Source organism: Camelina sativa, chromosome 7 (assembly GCF_030686135.1).
Source record: "Camelina sativa cultivar CO46 ecotype springtype chromosome 7, ASM3068613v1".
NCBI classification, from domain to species: Eukaryota; Viridiplantae; Streptophyta; class Magnoliopsida; order Brassicales; family Brassicaceae; genus Camelina; species Camelina sativa.
The window spans coordinates 28,694,474-28,717,203 of NC_141886.1; the positions used below are offsets into that span (position 1 = coordinate 28,694,474).

The window sequence follows — 22,730 nt, forward strand, 5'->3', positions numbered from 1 at the left end:
GGTTCTTTGTATCTTGATTTTTCTATTTTGGTTCTTGAATCTTGATTAAGTTTTTAAAGTATGTTGAAAATAGAAACGTACATATGTGTATCGAGAAACGATCTCTGACTTCTGATGTTATGCTTTCACTAACCCATCTTTATAGAAAACATACAAAAAGATTTGATTCGTTTTGTCCTTTGAATGAATGTTACCGAGAAGTTCTGATACTGCAGTGAACTGCTTAAAACGCTTTTTTTTTCTTTCTTTTATTTTCCATTACCCACAAACACAAAGATGATTTATCTTTACTGTAACAAAAACCTTGGGTTTATTGTTTTGGTAAACAATGCACAATGGGCAACCAAAAAGAGGAGTTCATGTGTGAAGCACTTAGGGAAAAAAGAAAAAAAAGAGAATTGGATAAGAAAGAGAAACAAACAAGCGTGGTGTTTGGGTTTTCGAGCCTTTGAGGTTGGTGGGTGTGTTGTTGTGAATCTCTAAGTTTTCTGTAAATTATATACAATAGTACTATTAACTTTATAAGTATAAAACAATGTTATTTTTTTTTAAGTGACCCTTTTAAGCTTTCTTGAAAACAAGATTGAGCATAGATCACTTCTAAGATTCTTTAGTTTTGGTTTCTCTTTTGTGTTGAGAGTCTTGTGTGCAATAACTTCATAAAGAGAAAATGAAGTTTATGAAACTTGGAACCAAACCTGATTCGTTTCAATCTAAAGGAGACAGTGTTAGGTTTGTAGAAACAGTTTTTTTGTAGCTTTCTGTCTCATGATTCTTAAACAATGTTTTTATTTAACTGGTACTGCTTTTTTTTGCTCTTAGGTATGTCGCAACTGAGTTAGAAACAGAGATCATCGTAATCGTTGGCAATGTCAAATTCTATCTCCATAAGGTATGATAAAAAAACACTCTACCTTTTTAAAACATCAAAGAGCAGGCAAAAGCAAGAGTTTTATGTTTTGTGTGTGTTTTCAGTTCCCATTGCTGTCCAAAAGCGGATTCTTGCAGAAACTCATAGCAACATCAAAAAATGAAGAGAAGGAGAAGAACCAAATTAATGAGATTGACATATCTGAGATTCCCGGTGGTTCTGTTGCTTTTGAGATATGTGTCAAGTTCTGTTACGGCATCATGGTAACTTTAAACGCTTACAATGTGGTCGCAGCTCGTTGCGCAGCTGAGTTCTTAGAGATGAATGAAACGTTTGAGAAAAGCAATCTTGTTTACAAGATTGATGTTTTCTTGAACTCAACTATCTTCCGTAGTTGGAAAGATTCTATCATTGTTCTGCAGACCACAGAAGATCTCTTGTCTAATTACTTGGACGAGCTCGTGAAGCGTTGTCTCGACTCTATTGCTTCAACAGCCTCGATTGACACCTCGAAAGTCAAGTGGTCTTACAGTTACAACAGGAAGAAGAAGCTTGAGAAGGTGGGAAAACCAGAAGATCAAGCCGTTCCAAAAGACTGGTGGGTCGAAGATTTATGCGATCTTCACATTGATTTATATAAACAAGCCATCGAAGCAATCAAGAACGGAGGGAAAACACCAAATAACGTTATAGGAGAAGCGTTACACGCTTATGCAAGAAGAAGAATATCAGGTTTTAGCAAAGGCTCAATGCAAACCAGTGATAGATCTTTGACTGATACAATCACAGAACTTATCCCGGATGAGAAAGGAAGTCTTTCTTCTAGTTTCTTGACCAAGTTACATCGAGCATCGATGTTTCTTGGGTGTGAAGAAACTGTGAAAGATAGGATAAAGAAAAGAATCAGCGAGCAGCTTGAAGAGGCAACAGTGCATGATATCTTAATGTATGATTTAGATATGGTGCAAAGCCTAGTGAAGGAGTTCATGAACAGAGATCCTAAAACACAACTGAAAGTATCCGTCGCAAAGCTTATTGACGGATACTTAGCTGAGAAATCAAGAGATCCTAATCTCCCTCTACAGAACTTTCTCTCTCTCGCTGAGACACTCTCTAGCTTTCCAAGACAGTCTCATGACGGGTTATATCGCGCCATTGACATGTTTCTCAAGGTAAGAAAACAAGAGTCAAATACACTGTTTTCATAATGATTCTTGATTGACATATTAGGTTTGATTTGGAAATTTTTTTTTCCAGGAACATTCGAGTATTAGCAAGAGCGAGAAGAAAAGAATATGCGGGTTAATGGATTGTAGGAAACTATCACCAGAAGCGTGTGAACATGCGGTGCAGAACGAACGTTTGCCAATGCGGGTGATTGTGCAAGTTCTCTTCTTTGAACAGATTAGAGCCAATGGTTCATCCACAGGATACAGCACTCCTGAGCTAACTACCACCACTCTAAACACTGAGGATGAGGAATGGGACCATGATAAAGAGTTTTGATCTCAGCATGACAGCATTATTGTATCTTTTCTCATTTGTTTCTTCAGAACTACGTCAAACTTGGAGCTTCCTTTTGTTATCTGAATTGGAAACATTTTGGTCCTTGACCTTTGCAAATGGGTCAGGTAGTAATGGGCTTTGAGCTGTTCCATCTCAACTTTTTGATGAAGCTAAAATCATAAGAAAACAAAAAAATTATTTGTCATCCAAAAAATACAGTAAAGTTTACACCGAGACCGAAACCGAAACCGAATCAAAATTTATCTAAACCCCATTAGTTTCATTGATCTGAAATCAAGCTTGACCAAAACTAAAATGAATAAAAGTTAATTTTTTGTAAAATTTTAGATTTACATATTTGTAATTATATTCTATAATATTAATCAAAACATATCTCTAATTATTAATTACATTTGAAAGTTATGTTTTTACTAAACCAAACCGAAATCCAAATCAGTAAATCAGATTGTTAGTTGTTTGTACTTTGTACACTTGAAAAACGTTTTTAAATAATCAAAAGTGTTAATTTATAGCATAATATATAGAGTTAATAGTAGGATATACGTAATTATTATATTAATGGTTAAATTTATGAAATGGTCAGAACAAAAAAAAAAATTCAGTGATTCTTCTACTTTTTATATTGTACTAAATTAATCACAACTAGTACTAATATAAAGAATACACAAAATCAGAATAACAACTAGAATAACAAAATCATAAACAAAATTCCCACACGAACAAGAGATTCTCTTATAAAAATATTACATTATAAAACAAAAATCTACTACATCTTCTCAGCTTACCAAAAGTTAAAGACATCTTAATCTGATAAAAGAAAGATAATTAATATTCCTTTCCTTTAAATATAAATTAATTTTGTGAAATTTCGAGTTATAAAAATTAAAATTCTCTAGGGTCAACAAAAATAGATTCACCAGGTGGAGATTTAGTCCAATCACCAATAGAACCATCACTGTAATCTTCTCCAAGCCGTTTGATACACCACAAATCCTCGGCGCACGATAGCACTTTCCAATGTGGTATCCCTCGTCTGAGCGGTTCTCCTCCGGCTACTTCCGCCGCCACAACACCGCATCCTCCTTCTTTGGCCAGATTATGCGCGTGATTACACAGCACTTTCACCATTTTCTCCGCGCGTGGTCCTTCTCCGCCGATTCCATACATAAAATGCAGCCCAAACGGTTGGAAAACCGCGGGAATCGATGGAATTTTCAAAAACGGCAGCGTTTTATCAACTACTCGCGTCGTTTTAGCTAACACGCGCCTCAACTTTGACGCGCCGCGAACTTCTAACCGAAACGATTCGTTACAGTTCCACACACTCAAAACGGCCCACGAATCGGGTGGATACTCCAAGAATTTAGCTGAACCGGGCCATGAGCCTAACCCGGATCCGTAACAACTGCCACGTGGAACAGCAACGAATGTTCCTAACGAGAGCTTGTTATTTAGAACCGAGTCAATGTCTCTCGGAAAAAACTCGGTTGTACTAAACCGGATTCGGTATAGCAACTCAGCATCAGTCGGATCAAGCTTGATTATAGTAACTCGACGAGAAATGTTAACCCTGTGCGCGTAAACCGGGTTAACCAAAATGGACGGTGTACGGAACTCGGAGTAACCACATTTTCCGGTGAAAAGGTTAACGGAAGCGTGGTTGTCGTTTTCAGTTGCAAAGTAAGAATACTCAGCGCCGTTTTGACTAAACCAATCTTCCATAGTCTTCACGAGCTTAAACCCTACCCCTTGCCTCCTGAAATAATTAAAAACGTGATTAGTCTAAGCACTAAGCCACTAATTACTCGTGATTAGTGTAACGTTTTAATTACGTGAGATTGTAAAAACGTACCGGTGCGTAGGAGAAACGCGGAGGCCCAAAATGTAAGCAAGTTTAGTGTAAAGAGGTTTGGTAATAACGACATCGTTTTGAGATTTGTTATGAGTTAAATCATGTCTTTTGGTGCTACCACATGTAACGGTTTTGATACATCCTCGTATCATTCCAACTAACTCTTTCTTCTCAGCCGTACCAATCTCAGCCACCTGTTACAATTTCCAAATTTTTAGATAAATCGTTCTTTTTACTATTAATTAAACCAAAAAAATAAACTTTTGTGTTAGTTAGTTCATGTATTTGCTTCTTTATAAAGGAAAGAGGTAGTTAATATAATCGAGTTTGAGGCAAGAAGGTGAATGTTGTTTGTTTCCTATCATTTTCAATTAATTAATTTATAAAAAGGCAAAAAAAAAAAAAGTAATCATTTATTTTTGTTGATAACAAAAATCAAGTTGTTTCGTATATTTGTTTCGTCATTATAGAAAAACATATAAGAATTTTTGTTGAGTTAAGAATTGATATTTAACTTTGAACTAGTATAGTAAAAATGAGTTTATAACTTTTAGGAGTTTTGGAGTAAAGAAATTTACCAGCATGAGGTAAGAAGGTGAATGTCGAACACGGCAAATTGGGTCACCTAAGAGATCAGTGAAGAGAGAAAGTTTTCCTGTTGGGCCAACTTCGCACCGCTGCTCAACGTCTTCGACGGTGGCTAAGTCTTTACTAGGGTCGTATTCTCTAACCTCCACAACCACCGTCATATTTCTCTGTTTTTTTTTTTTTTGTTATCTCTAATAAATAAGAAACAGAGGATAGAGAGAGAGTGAAAAAGATGAAAGAACTGAGAACAAAGTGTGAAGTGGTAGCTTAGGGTTTTATATTGAGAGGAAAGAAGTGAGACTGATGCAATAAAAAGTCAGCAGAATTTTCCGAGGACACAGGATTTTTATATTTTTATTAAGTGTATATGGAATTTTAATTTTTGAGAGGATTTGGGGAAAAAAAAAAAGGAAGAAGAAGAGAATTTTAATGAGTTTTAAAAGTTTCTGAAAATGACTTTTGGTATTATTTTTGTCTGATTATGAATAATAGTTTGTAATAAATTCACTGGTTTTAGGCCGTTGAGAAATTTATAAAATACTACTAGTTCTATCTTCTATATATCATTGGATAGAGTTAATAGGACCCAATATTAATTCCCTATCAATTATGCCCATTTCCCAATATTCATTTTTTGGAATATACTGTATTTTATTTATTAGGTGAAGATATTTCATTAAACAAATGAACGTGTATAGAATAAAATGATTCTGTGAGATCATGCACAGAGAAAAAAAAAACAATTTGGAATGATCAGATTAGTTATCAAAACAATATTCTAATAATGGAGGGTTGAGTTAATTATTCACTTATTCCTTTGAATTAATTAATTGATTATTTTTATACAACTGTTTGATTAGGGAATTTATATATTAACATATCAGAGAAGAACTCAATATGGAATTAGAATATAATTTTAGTAAAAATAATTTGAAAAGAGTGCTTTGTCGATGTTATGATGTGAGAATATTAATGGGGTGATTAAGACACGAGCATTTGATATCGAACTTGCTCAGAAAAGAGACGTGGAAAGTGTTTAGTGAGAAGTGGAAATGGCGGCTTATGACTTCTCTCTCTCTCTCTTTTCATTTTCTCTTTTGTTAATTTCATTTGTTCATAACTATTCGTTTTATTCATCTTGTTCATGAACGTATGTATGATTGTTACTATTACCTCTAATCATTTGCTCTGAATCCCACTTATGCACTTACTCATTATTGTTATTAACACGGTATCATAAACGAGCAGTTATATTAAGAAAATAAATACTATATCATTATCCAAAAGTTAACTTCTTTTGTGATCAGAAAATAACTATATATAAGTCATTATTATTGTTGTCAAAAAAAAAAGTCATTATTATTTTTAATTGAAAATGGTAATATGATTCAAGTTTTTTAAAGAATTGAGTGAGTGAACTATTGGACGATTTTCGTTTATCTTAAAAAAATTAGTCGAATGGTAAAAACTCGACTAATCTTTTTCCTATAAAAAGACATGACCATTTGAATAAATAATATATTCAAATTTTCGTTTGTATTATCATGTTTTGAAACGGACAAGAAAGGTTGCACAAAATAAATATATAAAAAGAAACGGACAAAAAACGTGAAAAAAAAAACTTCATGACCCATAAATAAATAGTAGAGAATATTTATCGCGACAACATTTTAGTTGGCAATATAAAACAATTGATATGTTCGACTCATTAAACTAGTTGAAAAAAATATTCTTTTATAAAGGCAAAGTTAAGTCAGGCTACCTCCAATCACACAATTTATCATTTTTCTAACTCTTGGTAATATTCACCTCTTGAGAAATCGAATCAGAACGATGGAATTTGTAATCGAGAATTATTAGCAAAAACAAAATCGAATAATGAATAATATCGTAGGAAAGTGCGTTTTGGGCATGACCCCCACTTGTTTCCATAACAATATTAAGCCTTTTTAATCAAACTCCTTCTAAAAGTTCAATTAAATTAGCAAGTGGTGTGTCACTAAAACACCTAATTATTCCGTCAAATTTCAAAATAAGTATGTCGCCATAATTAGTCAATTGATGTATACTGTATCATATATAGATGCTTATAGACATAAACCATTTGGAATTGATTATATCTTATCTGTCTATTCATGGGATCAAGCATTATTTTTTCTCCCAAAGGATTTGTCTAATCGTAGATATGGTGTTGATGAGGATTCTACTTCTTTTTATAATAATAATAATAATAATAATAATAATAATAATAATAAGATACCATTTTACGTATATCCTAATATCCATCTCATGTTAGTTACTGTGACCTTTGTACAATATTTCTGATCGTTATTCTCCCATTCCCATATCATATAGAAATTTTAAACAAAATCCGGATATCAACAATCTCCATTTAAAATGAAGATATATTAAACTGTTGGAAAACACTTAGTGGACTCTATAGACCGGTCCGCTCACAGTCCGTTAGGACATGGCCTTATGGCCCATTTACTATCCGCACGTTTACGGTCCATGGCCTATCTTATGTACTCGATTACTTTATGGGTTTTAACCCTTGTACTCCTATTATATATACTTGTATGCTCGACATTAATCAATAAGACTAAGAGATTTCACTTCCTAAATTCTCTAGTTTACAACACGTTATCAGCACGATAGCCTCTAACCCTAAACCCTAAAAGCAGCCGCCGCTTCCTAAACCCTAAAACCCTAAGGCAGCCGCCGATCTTCTTCTCTCTTCCACAAACCCTAAACCATCTTTCTTTCTTGCTCCCATCCGAGATCAAACCTTTTTCTGTTCGAAGATCTCCTTGTTCACGAGCATACCTTAAGCTCGTGATCAAGCTTCTATCGACAGCTTGATCGAGGATCTTGGTCCGTGTTCGGGGGTGAGTTCGTCTGTTCGTGGTTCGTGATACTGGACGAGAGAAGTACGAAGCGGTTCATGGGAAGCTGTTCATCATCCGCGGAACCTGTTCGTTGTTCTGTCCGCGGACGCTGTACGTGATCCAGTACGTGGTTCTGTCCGAGATCTGGTTCGTGGTTCTGTCCGAGATCTGGTTCGTGGTTCTGTCCGAGATCTGGTTCGTGATTCTGTTCGTGGTCCGTGAACGAGAGAGAGTTAAAACCGAGGTCTGTTAGCTCCCGGTCCATATCCAGTCAGATCCAAACCGGTGAAAGGTAAAAACATGGCTGAACCCTCTTAGAACCCTAATATCGAACATGAACATTAATGAACTATTAAACCCTAATACTTCCAAGTACATAAACAAACAAACCTTAAAGTTATATCCATGTAAATCTTAAAATCGGATTGCATAGGACTATTAGGTAGTTTGTAAATTGCACCAAACTTTGTCAAACATGAAATCGAATTTGGTTGTTTGGATTGTTTGTTGCATAAGAGCCTAGAACATGAACTTGTTAAAATCGAATATTGCTAAACTGTTCTAGGATTTAAAACTTGGATCATTCATGCATCATAACTAAAAATTGGATCATGTATAGGATGTTAGAAAAATCGGCTGCATGAACTAATTCTTAGGATTCCTTAAGCATAAATTTGAACATAAATTTCCTGCAAATTTTCGGCCATGAAAACATAAAAATCGAGCATGAATCTTGTTCTAGGATTATTAGGATAACTTCCATAAACTTTTAATCATTATCCTAAAACTTAAATAAAATTAACTTTAATGTTCTAAGAGTATGTCCGATTAAATTAAAAACTTTTGTTAAGTTTCTATAAAATTAAAACATGAAATCGGAAATTAAATATTGGTTAGGACAAGTTCCTAATCATCTAAAACTCTTAAAACAAATTTACTAAATCCTAGACTAAAAGGAAATTTAAGAAAAAAAAAGGAAATCCTATCTAGAAATAAGGAAATTGTTGCATGCATACATATTTAATTTTGTTGTCTTTGCATGCATGAATTTAAACCATACGAAATCTATAAATAGGCAAGGGCATGTTTCGGTCTCAAATACCGCATGGCCCAAGGACATGTTTCGGTCTCAAATACCGCATGGTCCAAGGCATGTTTCGGTCTCAAATACCGCATGACCTGAATAAATATTTGTTGCATGATTCGATCTCAAATATCGCATGCTAACTATCGGTTGTCTATATTATATGCAGATGGCAAACCTCAAAAGCCTAGACTATCCCATCTTGCAAGCTTCTGGAAAGAACTACTTGGAATGGGTGAAAGACACCGAAATCCACCTAAGGTCAAACGGCCTAGCTGGTTGCATTGATGAGGAAGTTGAGAGCACTGATAAGAAAAAGAATAAGTGTCTCCAACATATGCACCATCACATTGCAGAGAGTCTCAAGAGCCAGTACCTCTTTATAGACAATCCACTCGCCCTTTGGACACAGCTTAAACGCCGTTACGGGCACCAAAAGACGGTGCTCCTTCCAAAGGCCGAGTTTGATTGGAAGAACCTAAGGATCCAGGATTACAAATCCGTGGAGAAGTATAACTCTGAGCTTTTTAGGATTGTCTCACTCTTTAGGTTATGTGGAAAAGAGGTGACTGAGAGGGAACTGATAGAAAAGACCTTGTCTACTTTCAGCCCTAACAATAGAGTTCTTCAGCAACAGTATCGGCATCAAGGCTTTGCCGATTATGGGGCACTCATTGAATGTTTACTGCTAGCTGAGCAGAATGATGAGTTGCTGCTGATGAACAGTGCTATGAGACCTCCCGGTACAGCCCCATTACCGGAAGCAAATAAGGTAGATTTGGGAAAGAAAAATACAATGGAGTCTAAGGAGCCAAGAGCGCCCCATGAGACCAACTACGTCCACAGAGAAAGACACTACGGCCATGGCCGTGGTGGCAGAGGACGTAGTGGCCGTGGCGGACAGGCCGGCCGAGGAGGCCGCGGACGTGGTGGTAAGGGCCGTACGTCCTTTAAACCACGTACCAAGGTTAAATCGGTCTGCGACAGATGTGGTATGTCAAACCACTGGTCCAAGACTTGTAGAACTCCCAAACACCTCATTGATGCATACTAAGAAGTTCTAAAGAAAAATCCGGAAGCCAACTATGCGTACATCGATGATGAAGGAGACTTCGATCATGAGAATGACGACTTGTTAGAGACTTCCGATTGCCTTCAAAATGATGATTGATTTTCGTTTTAATGCGGTTTAATTTCAATGCTTTTATGCTTTATTTTCCTTTATTGTATTGGATGATTATTTAAATTTAAATGCAATGGTTCTTTTATTTTATAATTGTCCTATTAAAATACAAAATTATGTCCTATTTATAGAAATGGCCAAGGACAAGAAAATAAGTGTGGTGGATAGTGGATTAAGCCACACAAAGCCAATATTAGCAAAGATAAGCGGGTATAGCAAGCCTAAGTAAAGGCTACGGCCAGACATATATTTTATGGCACACATTTTAAACTAAGTGTTGCATTATAATCACCCAGCTCTAAGAAAAGCTTATTGAGCTTTAAGAACATTCATTTGAATGGTTTCCATATTGAAATAAAGGGTGAAGGAAACAGAGAGTTCCTATATATTGAAATCACCCATGGACATAAGAAAGTCCTAGAGCCTATACCTGCACTAGCCACTGGTTTTTACCATGCTAAGAGTAATATAATAGAGGCTAATATGGCAATGAACGAAATGTTCAATAATTCACTTTATGGCATGACCGGATTGGCCATCCGGATTCTAACGTGATGCGTATGTTGATATTAAATAAAAATGGGCACACTCCTAAGAGAGAGAAGAGTTATCCCTACAATCTCACGTGTGTAGCATGTACACAAGGGAAACTCATTTATAAGGCCATCACCAGCAAATGTAACTAAAGAAATTTTCCACTTAAGACTATAAGTCTAGATAGTGCTGGTGAATTTATATCCCAAGCGTTTAATAATTGCGGTATGTCCATGGGGGGAAGTGTGGACCATCCTATGGCACATGTACATACAGAGAATGGATTAGATGAATCCTTCATTAAACGCACTTAATAAATTGCTCGACCATTACTCATGAGGTCGAAGCTTCTTGTGTCGGCTTGGGGACACACAATATTACATGCAACAGAACTTATACGCATCAGGCCATCTAGTGAGTATAAATATTCCCAAATGCATAACGAGTCATAAGCCAGACATATCCCATCTAAAATAATATACGGGTGTGCCGTTTACATTGCATCATCACAGAGAACAAAGATGGGACCTCAAAGGAGGATGGGAATATATATTGATATGATTCTCCCACCATTGTTAAGTATCTTGAGCCAACTATGGGTGATTTATATGTGGCCAGATACACGGATTGTCAGTTTGCTGAATCCGAATTCCCTACATTGGGTGGAGAGAAAGACAAGCTGGTCAAAGAAATATTATGGAATCAAACATCCTTAAATTGGCAAGATCCTCGAGATTATACATTTGCAAAAGCTAGCTATTCAATTGCCAAGATTCCTTTAATGACCCAAAGAGAATTATGAAATCGTACATACCAGCTCGTAATGCACCAGTACGTATTGATGTTCAAAAGGAACACAATAATCAAGTTGCTACAGAGTCTAAATAGACCAATATGTTCCATAGAAAAGAACCTTCGGAAATCTAATAAAGGTGCAAATAAAACCGAGGTTAAGGAAAAAGTATAGACATGGCCGCGGCAAATTCTAAGGTACCAACAATGAGGTTTGGGACGCTAAACCTCAAGGTCCTTAAGGTATTAATAATAATAAGAGCTCGATAAACTATATCATGTCTAGAATAAAATGGAACTGCAAAGATGTCGACATTAATGAAATAATTGCATGCAAGGTAGCACTTGAAGTAAATGAGGATCAGAAACTCACGTCTATATTAAAGTGCACTCAAGGTAAAGATTGGCTAAAATAGAAAGAAGCCATTGACGTGGAGATAAACTCTTTAAAGAAGAGAAATGTGTTTGGTCCGACCTTAAGGACAACACTTGATATAAACCAGTTGGACATAAGTTGGTCTTTGTAAGAAAGAGAAATGAGAGTAATGAAAGCGTGAGATAAAGCACGGCTTATAGCACAAGGATTCTCTCAAAGACCAGGAATAGATTATGAGGAGACTTACTCCCTGTGATGGATGCAACGACTTTAATAAGTCTGGCTATAAAAGAAAAACTGGATTTACGGTTAATGGATGTTAAAACCGTATACTTACATGGTCCACTGGAAAATGAAATGAGATTACCAGAGGGTATAGAGCTCAATTATAAGAGTGGTTCTCGAGAAAATACTGCATAAGGCTAGACAAATACCTTTATGGACTGAAACAAAGTGGGTGTATATGGTACAATAGATTAAGCAAGTACCTAGCCAAAGAAGGCTATAAAATGATCCCATCAGTCCATGTATTTATAAAGAAGTTTGCAAACAAAGGATTTGTGATAATAGCAGTCTATATGGATGATTTAAACATCCTTGGAACCCCTGGTTAAATCGCCCAAACAAGAAAGAATTTGAAATGAAAGACCTAGGCAAAAGAAAAATTATGTTTGGGGTTACAACTTGAGTACATAAATGATAGAATCCTTGTGCATCAAATGGCATATACAGAAAAGTACTCAAGAGTTTTAATAAGGACTAAGCTCACCCATTGACTAGCCCAATGGTTCTAAGGAGCATTGATTTGGATAAAGATCCATTGGTCCAAAGAAGGACAATGAGAAAGTTCTCGGTCCTAAAATGCCATACCTCAGTGCTATAGGGGTGTTAATGTCTTTGGCTAGCCACACTAGACCAGACATATGTTTTGCCGTGAACCTCCTAGCAAGATATAGTTCTTGTCCAACTATACGGCACTGGAATGGTATTAAACATGTACTGCGGTACCTGCGAGGGACGGTTGATTTTGGTTTATTTTATACTAACCATAACCGAGACTGTCTAGTTGGTTTTGCTGATGCAGGTTACCTATCCGATCCACACAACGGTAAGTCACAAACAGGTTATGTGTTTACGCACGGCGGTACGGCGATCTCTTGGCGTTCAATGAAGCAGACTCTTGTGGCCACATCGTCAAATCACGCGGAGATCCTAGCCATCCACGAAGCCAGCCGTGAGTGTGTTTGGTTGCGGTCCATGACTCAGCATATTCGGACGGATAGCGGCTTAGCAGACAGCAAGGGAGCAACCGTCATCTACGAGGACAATACGGCTTGCATCGCCCAGCTCAAGGAAGGATACATCAAGGGAGATCGGACGAAGCACATACTGCCGAAGTTCTTCTTCACACATGAACTACAAAAGGCCGGAGAAGTTCAAGTGGTGCAAGTACAGTCATGCGACAACTCAGCCGATCCCTTCACCAAAGCATTGCCGACATCGACGTTCAGGAAGCTCACGCACAAGATTGGAATGCGGAGACTTCTGGACTTGGAGTGATGTTTGGATCAGGGGGAGCAATGTGTGCTGTACTCTTTTTCCTTCACCAAGGTTTTGTCCCATTGGGTTTTCCTGGTAAGGTTTTAATGAGGCAGCATCCCCTAAGCACATTGCAGCGATCCCATCCAACATGGCACGGTCATCTCGTCCAAGGGGGAGTGTTGTAAAACACTTAGTGGACTCTATAGACCGGTCCGCTCACAGTCCGTTAGGACATGGCCTTACGGTCCATTTACTGTCCGCACGTTTACGGCCCATGGCCTATCTTATGTACTCGATTACTTTATGGGCTTTAGCCCTTGTACTCCTATTATATATACTTGTATGCTCGACATTAATCAATAAGACTAAGAGATTTCACTTCCTAAATTCTCTAGTTTACAACATAAACTTTTTTTTTGGACAAAAGAAAATGTATCAATCAGACACACAAAAATGTCTAACCAAGCAGGGGTTGGACTTGATCATCAGGAATACAAAAGAAAAAAAATTGGAATCTCTAATCCAAAATATTTCTATCTGCTTCTCTCCCTCAAGTTATCTAAAAATCCACCCAAACCCTTAGTTTTGTCTCTTTAACTTCCACGAATTGAACCTTTGTGCGGCAGCGGTTCCATGACTGTTCCACGGGTGAAGTAAGAACGTGCAACTATCTATAAATTTGTGAAATATCGAAGTAAATTAGTATTTTAGCTAGAAAGTAGTAGGTTTTTAGTATAATTTATAAATTAATATGGATTTCAACATGAGATTTTCTCCAAATTATTTAATATAATGAAATTTTTACATCTATACAATCTTGAGGATTTAATCATGATGCATATATGAAAAGTATTTTTGATAATACAACAATCGCGTTCATTATTGCTTTCGAGTATGTATTTCTTTTTAACCAAGAAAATTTGGAAACTACAATGTTTTCTTCCTTTCAAAATAATTGTCGTTGTAAGTGTTTTATCTTATATATATCACATATTAATTTCATGTATGGTAATATGTATGCTATATAATTTTATCTTATCAAGAGTATAATTTCCTTTAGAAAATATAACCATCCCAATCATCTTTTGTAAATGAAAATGCTGTTAATGACAAAAGCGCATACGTCATTTGGATTCACAATAAGCAAACGAGAGACGAAGATGTGCACTCAGGCAAATATAGCGATGCGTAGTTTAGACACCGCTTCCCATCTTACCTTATTTTGTTCCCCACCTTTACATTTGTGCATGTATACAAGTTACAAGATTTCAAAAGTATATTTTCTGGTTTGGTTTTGGCTTTTTGAAGTATAAACTAAACTAAAATGTTGTTTCGATCTGAAAATAAAGTTTTGTAATTAAGTTTAGACTGAACTAAGTCGGTTTAACGGCATAATACACTTTCATATATCCTTCGTAGGCTTAGATGTAAAGATAGCTATATCCTTCGTAGGCTTGCTTAATATAAAATCAATGAAATTAACATGTACTAAATTAATAAATTTTGTATATAAGATGAGGAGTACATAATTTATATATATAAACTAAAATTTTGTTTCGATCTTCAAACTAAGTTTCTTAATTCAGTTTAGACGACTGAACTGAGTCGGTTTAACGGCATAATACACTCTCATATATATATATATATATATATATATATATATATATATATTGATGTAATATAAAGATTGATATATCATTCGCGGTTGGATTGCCTAATATAAAATCAATGAGATTAAGATATACTTAACTAAGATTTTGTTATACGATGAGGAGTAGTACATAATATAAACCATGGACCACATAGCGAATGACGCAAAATGTCGAGTGATTAGCAGACAGATTAGTGTTTTCCGGTCAAATTTGTAAAAATTCAAACATACGTTTCATGTACTGTTATGATTCTTATTATATGTACCTATGACCAACTGTAACGAATATAAAACATACGAATTCCACGACAAATTCCTCGAGAACATCATTGAAAATTTGGAACGATCTTGATCTACATGACTATCTCTATCCAATCTCTTTGTGTGATAATATTTTTTGATGATCCGTACGTACTACGTAGGGCCGGTGCAGTACATTCTCGCGTTCCCATATGTCTTCAATAATAGGTTATATAATTACTACTACTCACGTCGTCAAATTGCAAAGTTCAAGACTCATAATTGTTCTATCCGCATTTTCTTACATGAGCTAATGACGAATTACTAAACCGTAAAAAAGTAAATGAAAGTTACCCCCACAACACCATAACTAGACTTTTAACGAATCTTTTTTTTTTTTTGGCTTATCTAGTTAACTAATGTTAACTAGTGGATATGATGGAGAAGACGACTATGTTTGAAAACGAGGGCTTGACGAAATAGGTAGGTTAAGAGCAATCGACGGCACAGAGAACGACATGCATCTAGAACAAATTGTTATTGTGACATTTTTAAAAGGATGTAATACAGGAAAGAATTTTCTCAAGAATCTCAATATATATTTGTATTAATAAAAGGTATATAGGTATTTTTTTACAACACAGTCTACCTGGTCTGATATTTCAACAATGAGTTCTTTAAAAGTTGACCATAAAAGAATTTTGACAAGAAAATATTATTATCCCAACACTTTGATTATATACACGAGAGTAATACAGTACATTTAAACGGCATCCTCCTAAATTCTAATTCAGAAACAAACAGATCAGTAGAAGTGTGAATTAAAGAAATTATATGTTTCTTATGTTTACGACACAAGAATCTTTACGAGATCAACTTATATATTATAAGACTAAGAACATCGAGAATCTCTCTATATAAGCCATGTGATCACTATTGCTTACAAAACCTATTAATTAATTGACTTAATTATGTAATTAGCCTGTAAACCCTAATCTTTGTTACCTTAGTTTATTCAGCACATCATAACGAGGAGGAGGCCAAGACCAGTCAAGCCACGAGCCAAAGTTTATAGTTATACTACTACTCCTTAATCACAAGATGACTCGCGGAAATGACTCAAATGCCCCTATTATGTCACTTAGTTGTGTGAAAAATGAGGTCCAGCTGTGAATGTTGGAGGGGGACAAAGCGGCGAGGAGGAGAGACAAAATCGTGTTGTCGTGTGGGAGAAACGTAACGAGATTACTTGCTAAGGTTATGTCCAATCAAACAATGTAGTGGGTTTGGGTTTTGGTCGAGTAACTACGTACTATACATGTCATATGAGATATCGTCATATCGATGCGATATTTTTTTTTATCTTTTTTACCGACGTTTATATTTGAAAAAGTTTAGTAAAAAAATAGTTAAAAACATATGAAATGTAGTAGGTTGGAAGTTATGTTTTGAATTACTATTGTCAAGGATTACAATAAATTGGCTGTATAAATTACAAAGCAAAGAAAGTTTTGTGGAAGCTTTACAAGTTCGGGTAATTTTATGCATGAGATTTCTATCAGTGGGGTAAATCACAAACAACGATCAGAGCAAAAAACAATATGTAAACATAATTTCTTGGCAAGACCGATCTATCCAGGAACCCCACCGTGCTAGCTTATGGTTTAATATATTTCTTTCGTTCAATATAATCTTTGTTTAAGGTATTTTAACATTTATTGAGAAAACAGTAAAACATTTTTTTTGCCCCTTTAATTTAAAACGAAATAAAACTATAGTAAAAGAGATTAAAAAGTATGCATTAAATATATCAAACGAAATCAATCTAAAATATTTTTTATAGAGGTGCTCTCACAGTCTCACTCTCACTACACAAATCTTATTTATTAATATCAGGCATCACGTTAATCCCTACAATTATTATTTAGACTTTTTTCTGGTGGTCAAAACAATACTACATGCGGATTTAAATCCAGATATAGACACAACGTTAACAATGTAGAATATATATATATATATATATATATATGTTTCTCACAATTATTCAAAATGTTAAACTATGTTATTTAACTCATACAATGATTACTTTTGTTTTGAAATAATTTGACCACTAGAAACAAATTGTTGTTTAGTGGCAAAGACTTTTTATATGCTTCATCCAGTATGTAAATACAAAAAGTTCCAACCTGATTTTTCTGGTTATATAAAAGTAATTATAACATTTATCTAAGATTTAATTTTCTGGAATACAAAAAAATTGACACAATATTTATATATTATAAGTAGTAAAGTCTAGCTCACTAGACACTACAACCAAAACCATTTAATTGTCACGTGTTTATGTATGCTTATGTGTGATAATGTTTGCTACTGATGAGTCTGATATATTTAAAATTATATAAACAAAAAAACACCGGTGTAATTTATTTAAACAGACGTAATATTTATGGTGAAGGCAGATTCCGACACATAGGCTAAGGCCATCTGCCACACAACATCTTTTACATTGATTTTTTAGTATAAAAAAATAGAAAAAACTAAAACAATAGAAGAATAAACGGAAAAACGGTTTTGAGCAAGATCTAGTTTTGAACATTGATCTTGATTTATATATATATTTTTCTCTTTTTCTCTCTTTTATCTTATTATAATATTATTACCTAATTATAATATTATTATAATTACTTTAAGATCCTCTCTTATATCACTATAATATTATTACCTAATTATAATATTATTATAATTATTTTAAAATCAGTTAATAATATTATAATTATTTTAAGATCAGTTAATGGCCTAAAGCCATAGCTCGTCCGGATGTGCACCTTGTCCCTACGTTTCTGAATTCTGATAGACTCATGAATCTTGTATATACCTCGACATACATGTTCTTATACGAAACTTATACGTATTCACGAGTGTAACTAGTTTCAAGAGTGTTCGTTCAAAATACACTAAAGTGTTCAAAAAAAATGAAATGAAAGCGATTGTGAATTAAACCAAACTGAAAACGAATAAACCAATATAAAACCTAACTTTTTCTAAAAGTAAAATATTCCATCAAAATTTACATCAAATTAAAAATCACAATAATCGTGTACCAAAACCACCTATGATTAAAGTTAGTTTTATTTAAAATATTAATATTTATAACTCGAGAATATAAAACAAACAAAAACTGAAGAATAACTTGTAGGAAATTTGGATTTAACACCATGATCTCATTATACCTCGATTTACATATAATATTTATATATACATTTGTACTTTTTTGTCTTGCTCATTATGATGAGAGTGCTTGAAATGACTCGAGGCTCGTAAATATCTCTACACGGAGATTAGTGACTAACGAGACCCCTAAGCGAACTAGTGGATAGGAACGAGAGACAAAACAAAAAGGCAATAAATAGATGCGACGATTTAAAGGCAATAAATAAAAAATTTACAAAATATATACAGTATATATTTAATTTCAAGTATAAGATTGTCAAATTGTGTAGTTATCAATATCTAAATGAAGTGATAAATATATTTATAAAGGCTTGATTTTTTACGTTATGTAAACGATTAGCAAAAACAATTCGAGAGTATTTAATGAAAAATAATAATATTTTATAATAATTTATTGGGCAATTGACAAAAATAATACTAATTTAAGTTTTTACTCCAAAATTAGCACATATATTTAAAAGTTTCAAAATTAGCACAAAATTATATATCATTAAAATAAAACATAATTATATTAAAACAAAATCGTGACATTGCTATCTCTCTCACTCTTTTTTCTTCGAAGATTCCAAACCAACCTTACAGATCCGAAGAACGATTAAGAGGTTTTGAAACCATTAGATCCGAAATTAGTGAAGGCCTGAGATTTTGCGACGGGGGAGAAAATCGTGTTGTGATTTACACGACATCGTTGTGCGGCGTGCGGCGAACGATGGATGTGTGTAACACGGTGAGAGCTGCGATTGAGAATTTTGGTGTGGTGGTATGTGAGAGAGATATGTCGATGGATGGGGATTCAAAGAAGAGCTTCAAAATCTAATGGCCGGAGAAAGAGACAATGGTGGTGATGTTTCGGCGGTAGCAGAGGTGTTGTGGTCGAGGGTTTTTGTGAAAGAGAAATACATTGGTGGAGGAGAGGAAGTGATGAGTTTTGTGGAAGAAAGTTTCTTCCCAGAAAGCCATTGTTGCAGTTTGATATTGTTGGTGGTATAAATTTGCTTTTTAGACTATGAAAGAGAATCCTCTTCTAGGTCTTTCTTCTTTGATGTGGGTAACTTCTCATCTTTTCCTATTCCCAGAAAGATTCCAAATTGAAATTGTTCAAATTTGTGATGGGTTCTTTTGAACAAAGCTACTCTTTTCTAATTCTTTGGAGATGAGTTAAAAGTTTACAAGTGTGTGTGTGTGTGTGTTTTTTTATACAAGATTAGAGAAGATGTGGGCTTTAGATGTATCAATGGTGGTTCATAAACACCATGTGTGGCGTTTGTTTACTTGTGATGTTGTAGTGGTCAAGATGGGGGCTTTAGATGTATCAAATGATGTTTTCATATGGTGTTTGTTTTCATTGGGATTTTGGATAATAAAGCTAATTTGAATGGTTTTCACCATAAAACTTATTTTAAAACATACTCAAGAAGGCTTTGTATTAAATATTTGGATTGGTAGCTACATTTTCATAGGTAAGCATATAAAAATGTTCTCAATCAAACATTCAGGAAGAATTACAAGAAATTTAGAAAGGATGTCTTAAATTTAAGGAAGGTTTTCATTAAAAGGAAAAAAAAGGAGCATACACGCTACCATATTGAGTTTTGTTGATAGCTCGCATAATCCCTTCTCATGTTCTTGTAACTTGAAAAATCAGCACCCAACATCCATCGTCCAACACTCCTCGGAAATTTAGGAAGGAATTCACGAAATTCAGAAAATATTTCTTGAACTTCAGGATGATCTTCATAAAAAGTTTAGATTTCATGATGAACTTAAGGTTGACCTTCATAAAAAACTTAGATATTGGTAAACACCCAGATATGCACAAAAATGATATCATTACCCCTCACTAATGGAATATTCTTTCACATATTGAGGTGTGTGTTGACAATTTGTAGGATTATGTTCCTTGATTCAGTTTTATTTTCTCTATTTTTAGACATGTATGATGCTTGTAAAACCTTTTAGGTTGTTTTCGTACTTGTATGATGTTTCTGCATCATATGTTAGCACTTTATTTTAACTGTGATTGAATTTCGGGAAAGGTTATATGAAATTTGGGAAGGATTTTATGCAATTCACGAACACTTGCTTGAATCGGACCAAACAATTTGATTCACCTGGATCAATACGAATACATCAATCTATGTGAATTCAATATCCATCAAATCATGAACAATAGCCTAATTTTATGAAACACCATGCTAGTTATTACTATTTGCTACCTTTATTGTAAAACACAAATATATGCACAAAATCAAATCATTATACATCGCTAATGGAATAGTATGTGATACAATAAGGAAAAACACATATAAAGAGATTTAAAAACACATTTAAAAAAAAAATAGGAAGGATTCCATAGGTTTTAGGAAGACATTCTTGAATTTTAGGAAAGTCTTCCATAATGACCTGAACTCAAGCTTCCACTCAAGTGCCCATTTTTCCATCTTCATCATCAACTCTCTACTTTGTTCTTGAAATATTTGCCATCATATATCATCAATCATTTGAGTTTAGAGCTGAAAACATTATTCAACAACATGATCAGTTCATGAATTCAATTTTCACAACTCATGACTTTTAGATTATTCATAGCCACCTTGAATCTGAACTCTAACTGAAGAATCACCCAGAACATGAACAATTATTAGAACACCAAGTTCATTATCACAAGACGTTAACACTAACACCGTAGCCACCATGATTTGCCCTTTTGCAAATGAACTCTCCTTTAAAAACTTTAACATTGGAGCAACACAACCTTCATCTGTAATAATCATCTTATTTCAATAATTATCACAGCAAGAGAACTAAGCTAATACATCACATTAATTCTATCAACTAATTTTTCCATTTGAATTGAAACAATTAAAGACCAAAAAAGAATGCAAAATTGGATCATTCATAGCTATTAGATGAAGCAAAATCACAACTTCTTCACTATCAAAATCAAACATGCTCTGAATCTTTTTCACATCACATAATAAACTTGCTGAGAAGAATCAGAGACGAATCGAACAAGCGTTCTAAGCATTTGAAAAAACAGATCTACATGTTAACTGACCTCGCCACACTCTGTTTTAAATGATTCATCTTCATCCATCGCCATATGGATTCGCTCTGCCATAACCGCCGTACCAGTCTACCAGATCTCTACAATCGATATACCTCTTCTTCCTCCGCCGTTATCGTAACCGTCTCCGACGAGAAAGTGGTGGAAGATGAAGCATATGGTAGAAAATAATAATAATTATATATAATAATAATTGTATAAATAACAATAATTTCAAAAATGCTAGATTAGGAATATTTAAGCATGTGTGCTACATTTGGAAGAAGAACCGATTGGGTTCGGGTTTTTCGGGTAGAGGAGTTTAGGACCCAATAGGATAATAGAAAATATCGGTTCGGGTTCAGTTCGGGTCTTACCGAATTCAGGTCGGATCGAGTTCGGTTCGGGTCTTACCGGATTCGGATCTTACATATATGCTATATGTAAATGTATTTGAATATTTGATATATCCTCTGTCTTGGCTAAGGATGATAAAAAGAGAGAAACATGGAAGTGAGACATGGAGCGTTGTCTACTGCTAATGAGAATAAGGTCATCATAGCTTCTGCCATTTCATCACTCTCGTCTTGTCAAATCAATGCCATGCATTAATATCATCATGATTTATATACATCCCATGCATGGCAGACATAAGAAGCAAACCTCTTTCTTGATAACTGATTTAGCTAATCTTTGTTTTAACATGTCTTAACCATGTTTTATGATTAAATCTACGGAACATGCAGAGGTTAACATTATAACAATAACATCAATTTACGTGTCACTAAGGAAATAAAACAAAAATATTTAGGGACAACAAATAATGTAGGGCAAGAATGGTAGCACTGTCAATATTGTATATCCTTTCACAAAAGAAAAAGCAGTAAAGCACTGTCAATATCTATTAGGTTACTTAATTTAATCAACTGGCGTCGATCGATAAACAAATTATTATTTTTAGGAAAAATCGACAAACAAATATTATGTACATGTTCCAATATGCATTTCTATAACCACCGAAGCTCTGAAGTATACATATACGAGTTCTGTTCTGTTCACGGTGTACGTGAACGTGTTGATTCATGTAACTTCAAATAAACAACCCTTGGGAGATTTTATTATTTTAGTATGCATTGGTCTAAAACAATTAGCATTTATATTATTGTCGTTCGTACGTACTTGGGTTTGACCGTTTGAGTGTGATAATATGTATTGATCTTTTTTTTGTGTGTGCGCAAAATGTATTGATCTTTTTTTTGTGTGTGCGCAAAATGTATTGATCTTTAACAAACAAACAAAAAGTGAGGATGTACTGATATATATGT

At 34.6% G+C, this 22,730-nt stretch overlaps 3 protein-coding genes and 1 pseudogene across 3 annotated transcripts; 3 read left to right on the top strand and 1 right to left on the bottom strand.

Moving 5' to 3' along the window:
* The first annotated feature begins 534 nt into the window (after positions 1-534).
* On the top strand, positions 535-2,479 carry LOC104702837 (phototropic-responsive NPH3 family protein NPY4-like). The gene is made up of 4 exons (XM_010418758.3): positions 535-732; positions 823-892; positions 976-2,043; positions 2,129-2,479. Exons 1-4 carry the CDS (start codon positions 671-673, stop codon positions 2,375-2,377), a joined length of 1,449 nt encoding a protein of 482 aa, XP_010417060.1. The 5' UTR covers positions 535-670; the 3' UTR covers positions 2,378-2,479.
* A 627-nt stretch (positions 2,480-3,106) lies between these two features.
* Positions 3,107-5,183, bottom strand: LOC104702838 (putative N-acetyltransferase HLS1-like). The gene is made up of 3 exons (XM_010418759.2): positions 4,829-5,183; positions 4,251-4,444; positions 3,107-4,154 (listed from the first exon to the last, which is right to left on the bottom strand). Exons 1-3 carry the CDS (start codon positions 4,997-4,999, stop codon positions 3,281-3,283), a joined length of 1,239 nt encoding a protein of 412 aa, XP_010417061.2. The 5' UTR covers positions 5,000-5,183; the 3' UTR covers positions 3,107-3,280.
* Positions 5,184-8,979: 3,796 nt separating this feature from the next.
* On the top strand, positions 8,980-10,548 carry LOC147941819 (uncharacterized). The gene is made up of 3 exons (XM_087458655.1): positions 8,980-9,239; positions 9,360-9,582; positions 10,354-10,548. The coding sequence occupies exons 1-3, from the start codon at positions 8,980-8,982 to the stop codon at positions 10,546-10,548; spliced, it is 678 nt and encodes a 225-aa protein (XP_087314781.1).
* An 11,364-nt stretch (positions 10,549-21,912) lies between these two features.
* On the top strand, positions 21,913-22,059 carry LOC109125710 (uncharacterized; annotated as a pseudogene).
* Positions 22,060-22,730: the final 671 nt, after the last annotated feature.

Bases quoted from the DNA above. Each gene is read 5' to 3' on its own strand.
- LOC147941819 (XM_087458655.1), top strand. From the start codon at position 8,980: ATGGCAAACCTCAAAAGCCTAGACTATCCCATCTTGCAAGCTTCTGGA. The intron at 9,240-9,359 runs GCACCAAAAGAC...CTCACTCTTTAG, and splicing joins CAGCTTAAACGCCGTTACGG to GTTATGTGGAAAAGAGGTGA. The intron at 9,583-10,353 runs GTAGATTTGGGA...ATTGAAATAAAG, and splicing joins CATTACCGGAAGCAAATAAG to GGTGAAGGAAACAGAGAGTT.
- LOC104702837 (XM_010418758.3), top strand. From the start codon at position 671: ATGAAGTTTATGAAACTTGGAACCAAACCTGATTCGTTTCAATCTAAA. The intron at 733-822 runs GTTTGTAGAAAC...TTTTGCTCTTAG, and splicing joins TCTAAAGGAGACAGTGTTAG to GTATGTCGCAACTGAGTTAG. The intron at 2,044-2,128 runs GTAAGAAAACAA...TTTTTTTTCCAG, and splicing joins CCATTGACATGTTTCTCAAG to GAACATTCGAGTATTAGCAA.
- LOC104702838 (XM_010418759.2), bottom strand. From the start codon at position 4,999: ATGACGGTGGTTGTGGAGGTTAGAGAATACGACCCTAGTAAAGACTTA. The intron at 4,445-4,828 runs GTAAATTTCTTT...AAATTGTAACAG, and splicing joins CACCTTCTTACCTCATGCTG to GTGGCTGAGATTGGTACGGC. The intron at 4,155-4,250 runs GTACGTTTTTAC...TAATTATTTCAG, and splicing joins CGCGTTTCTCCTACGCACCG to GAGGCAAGGGGTAGGGTTTA.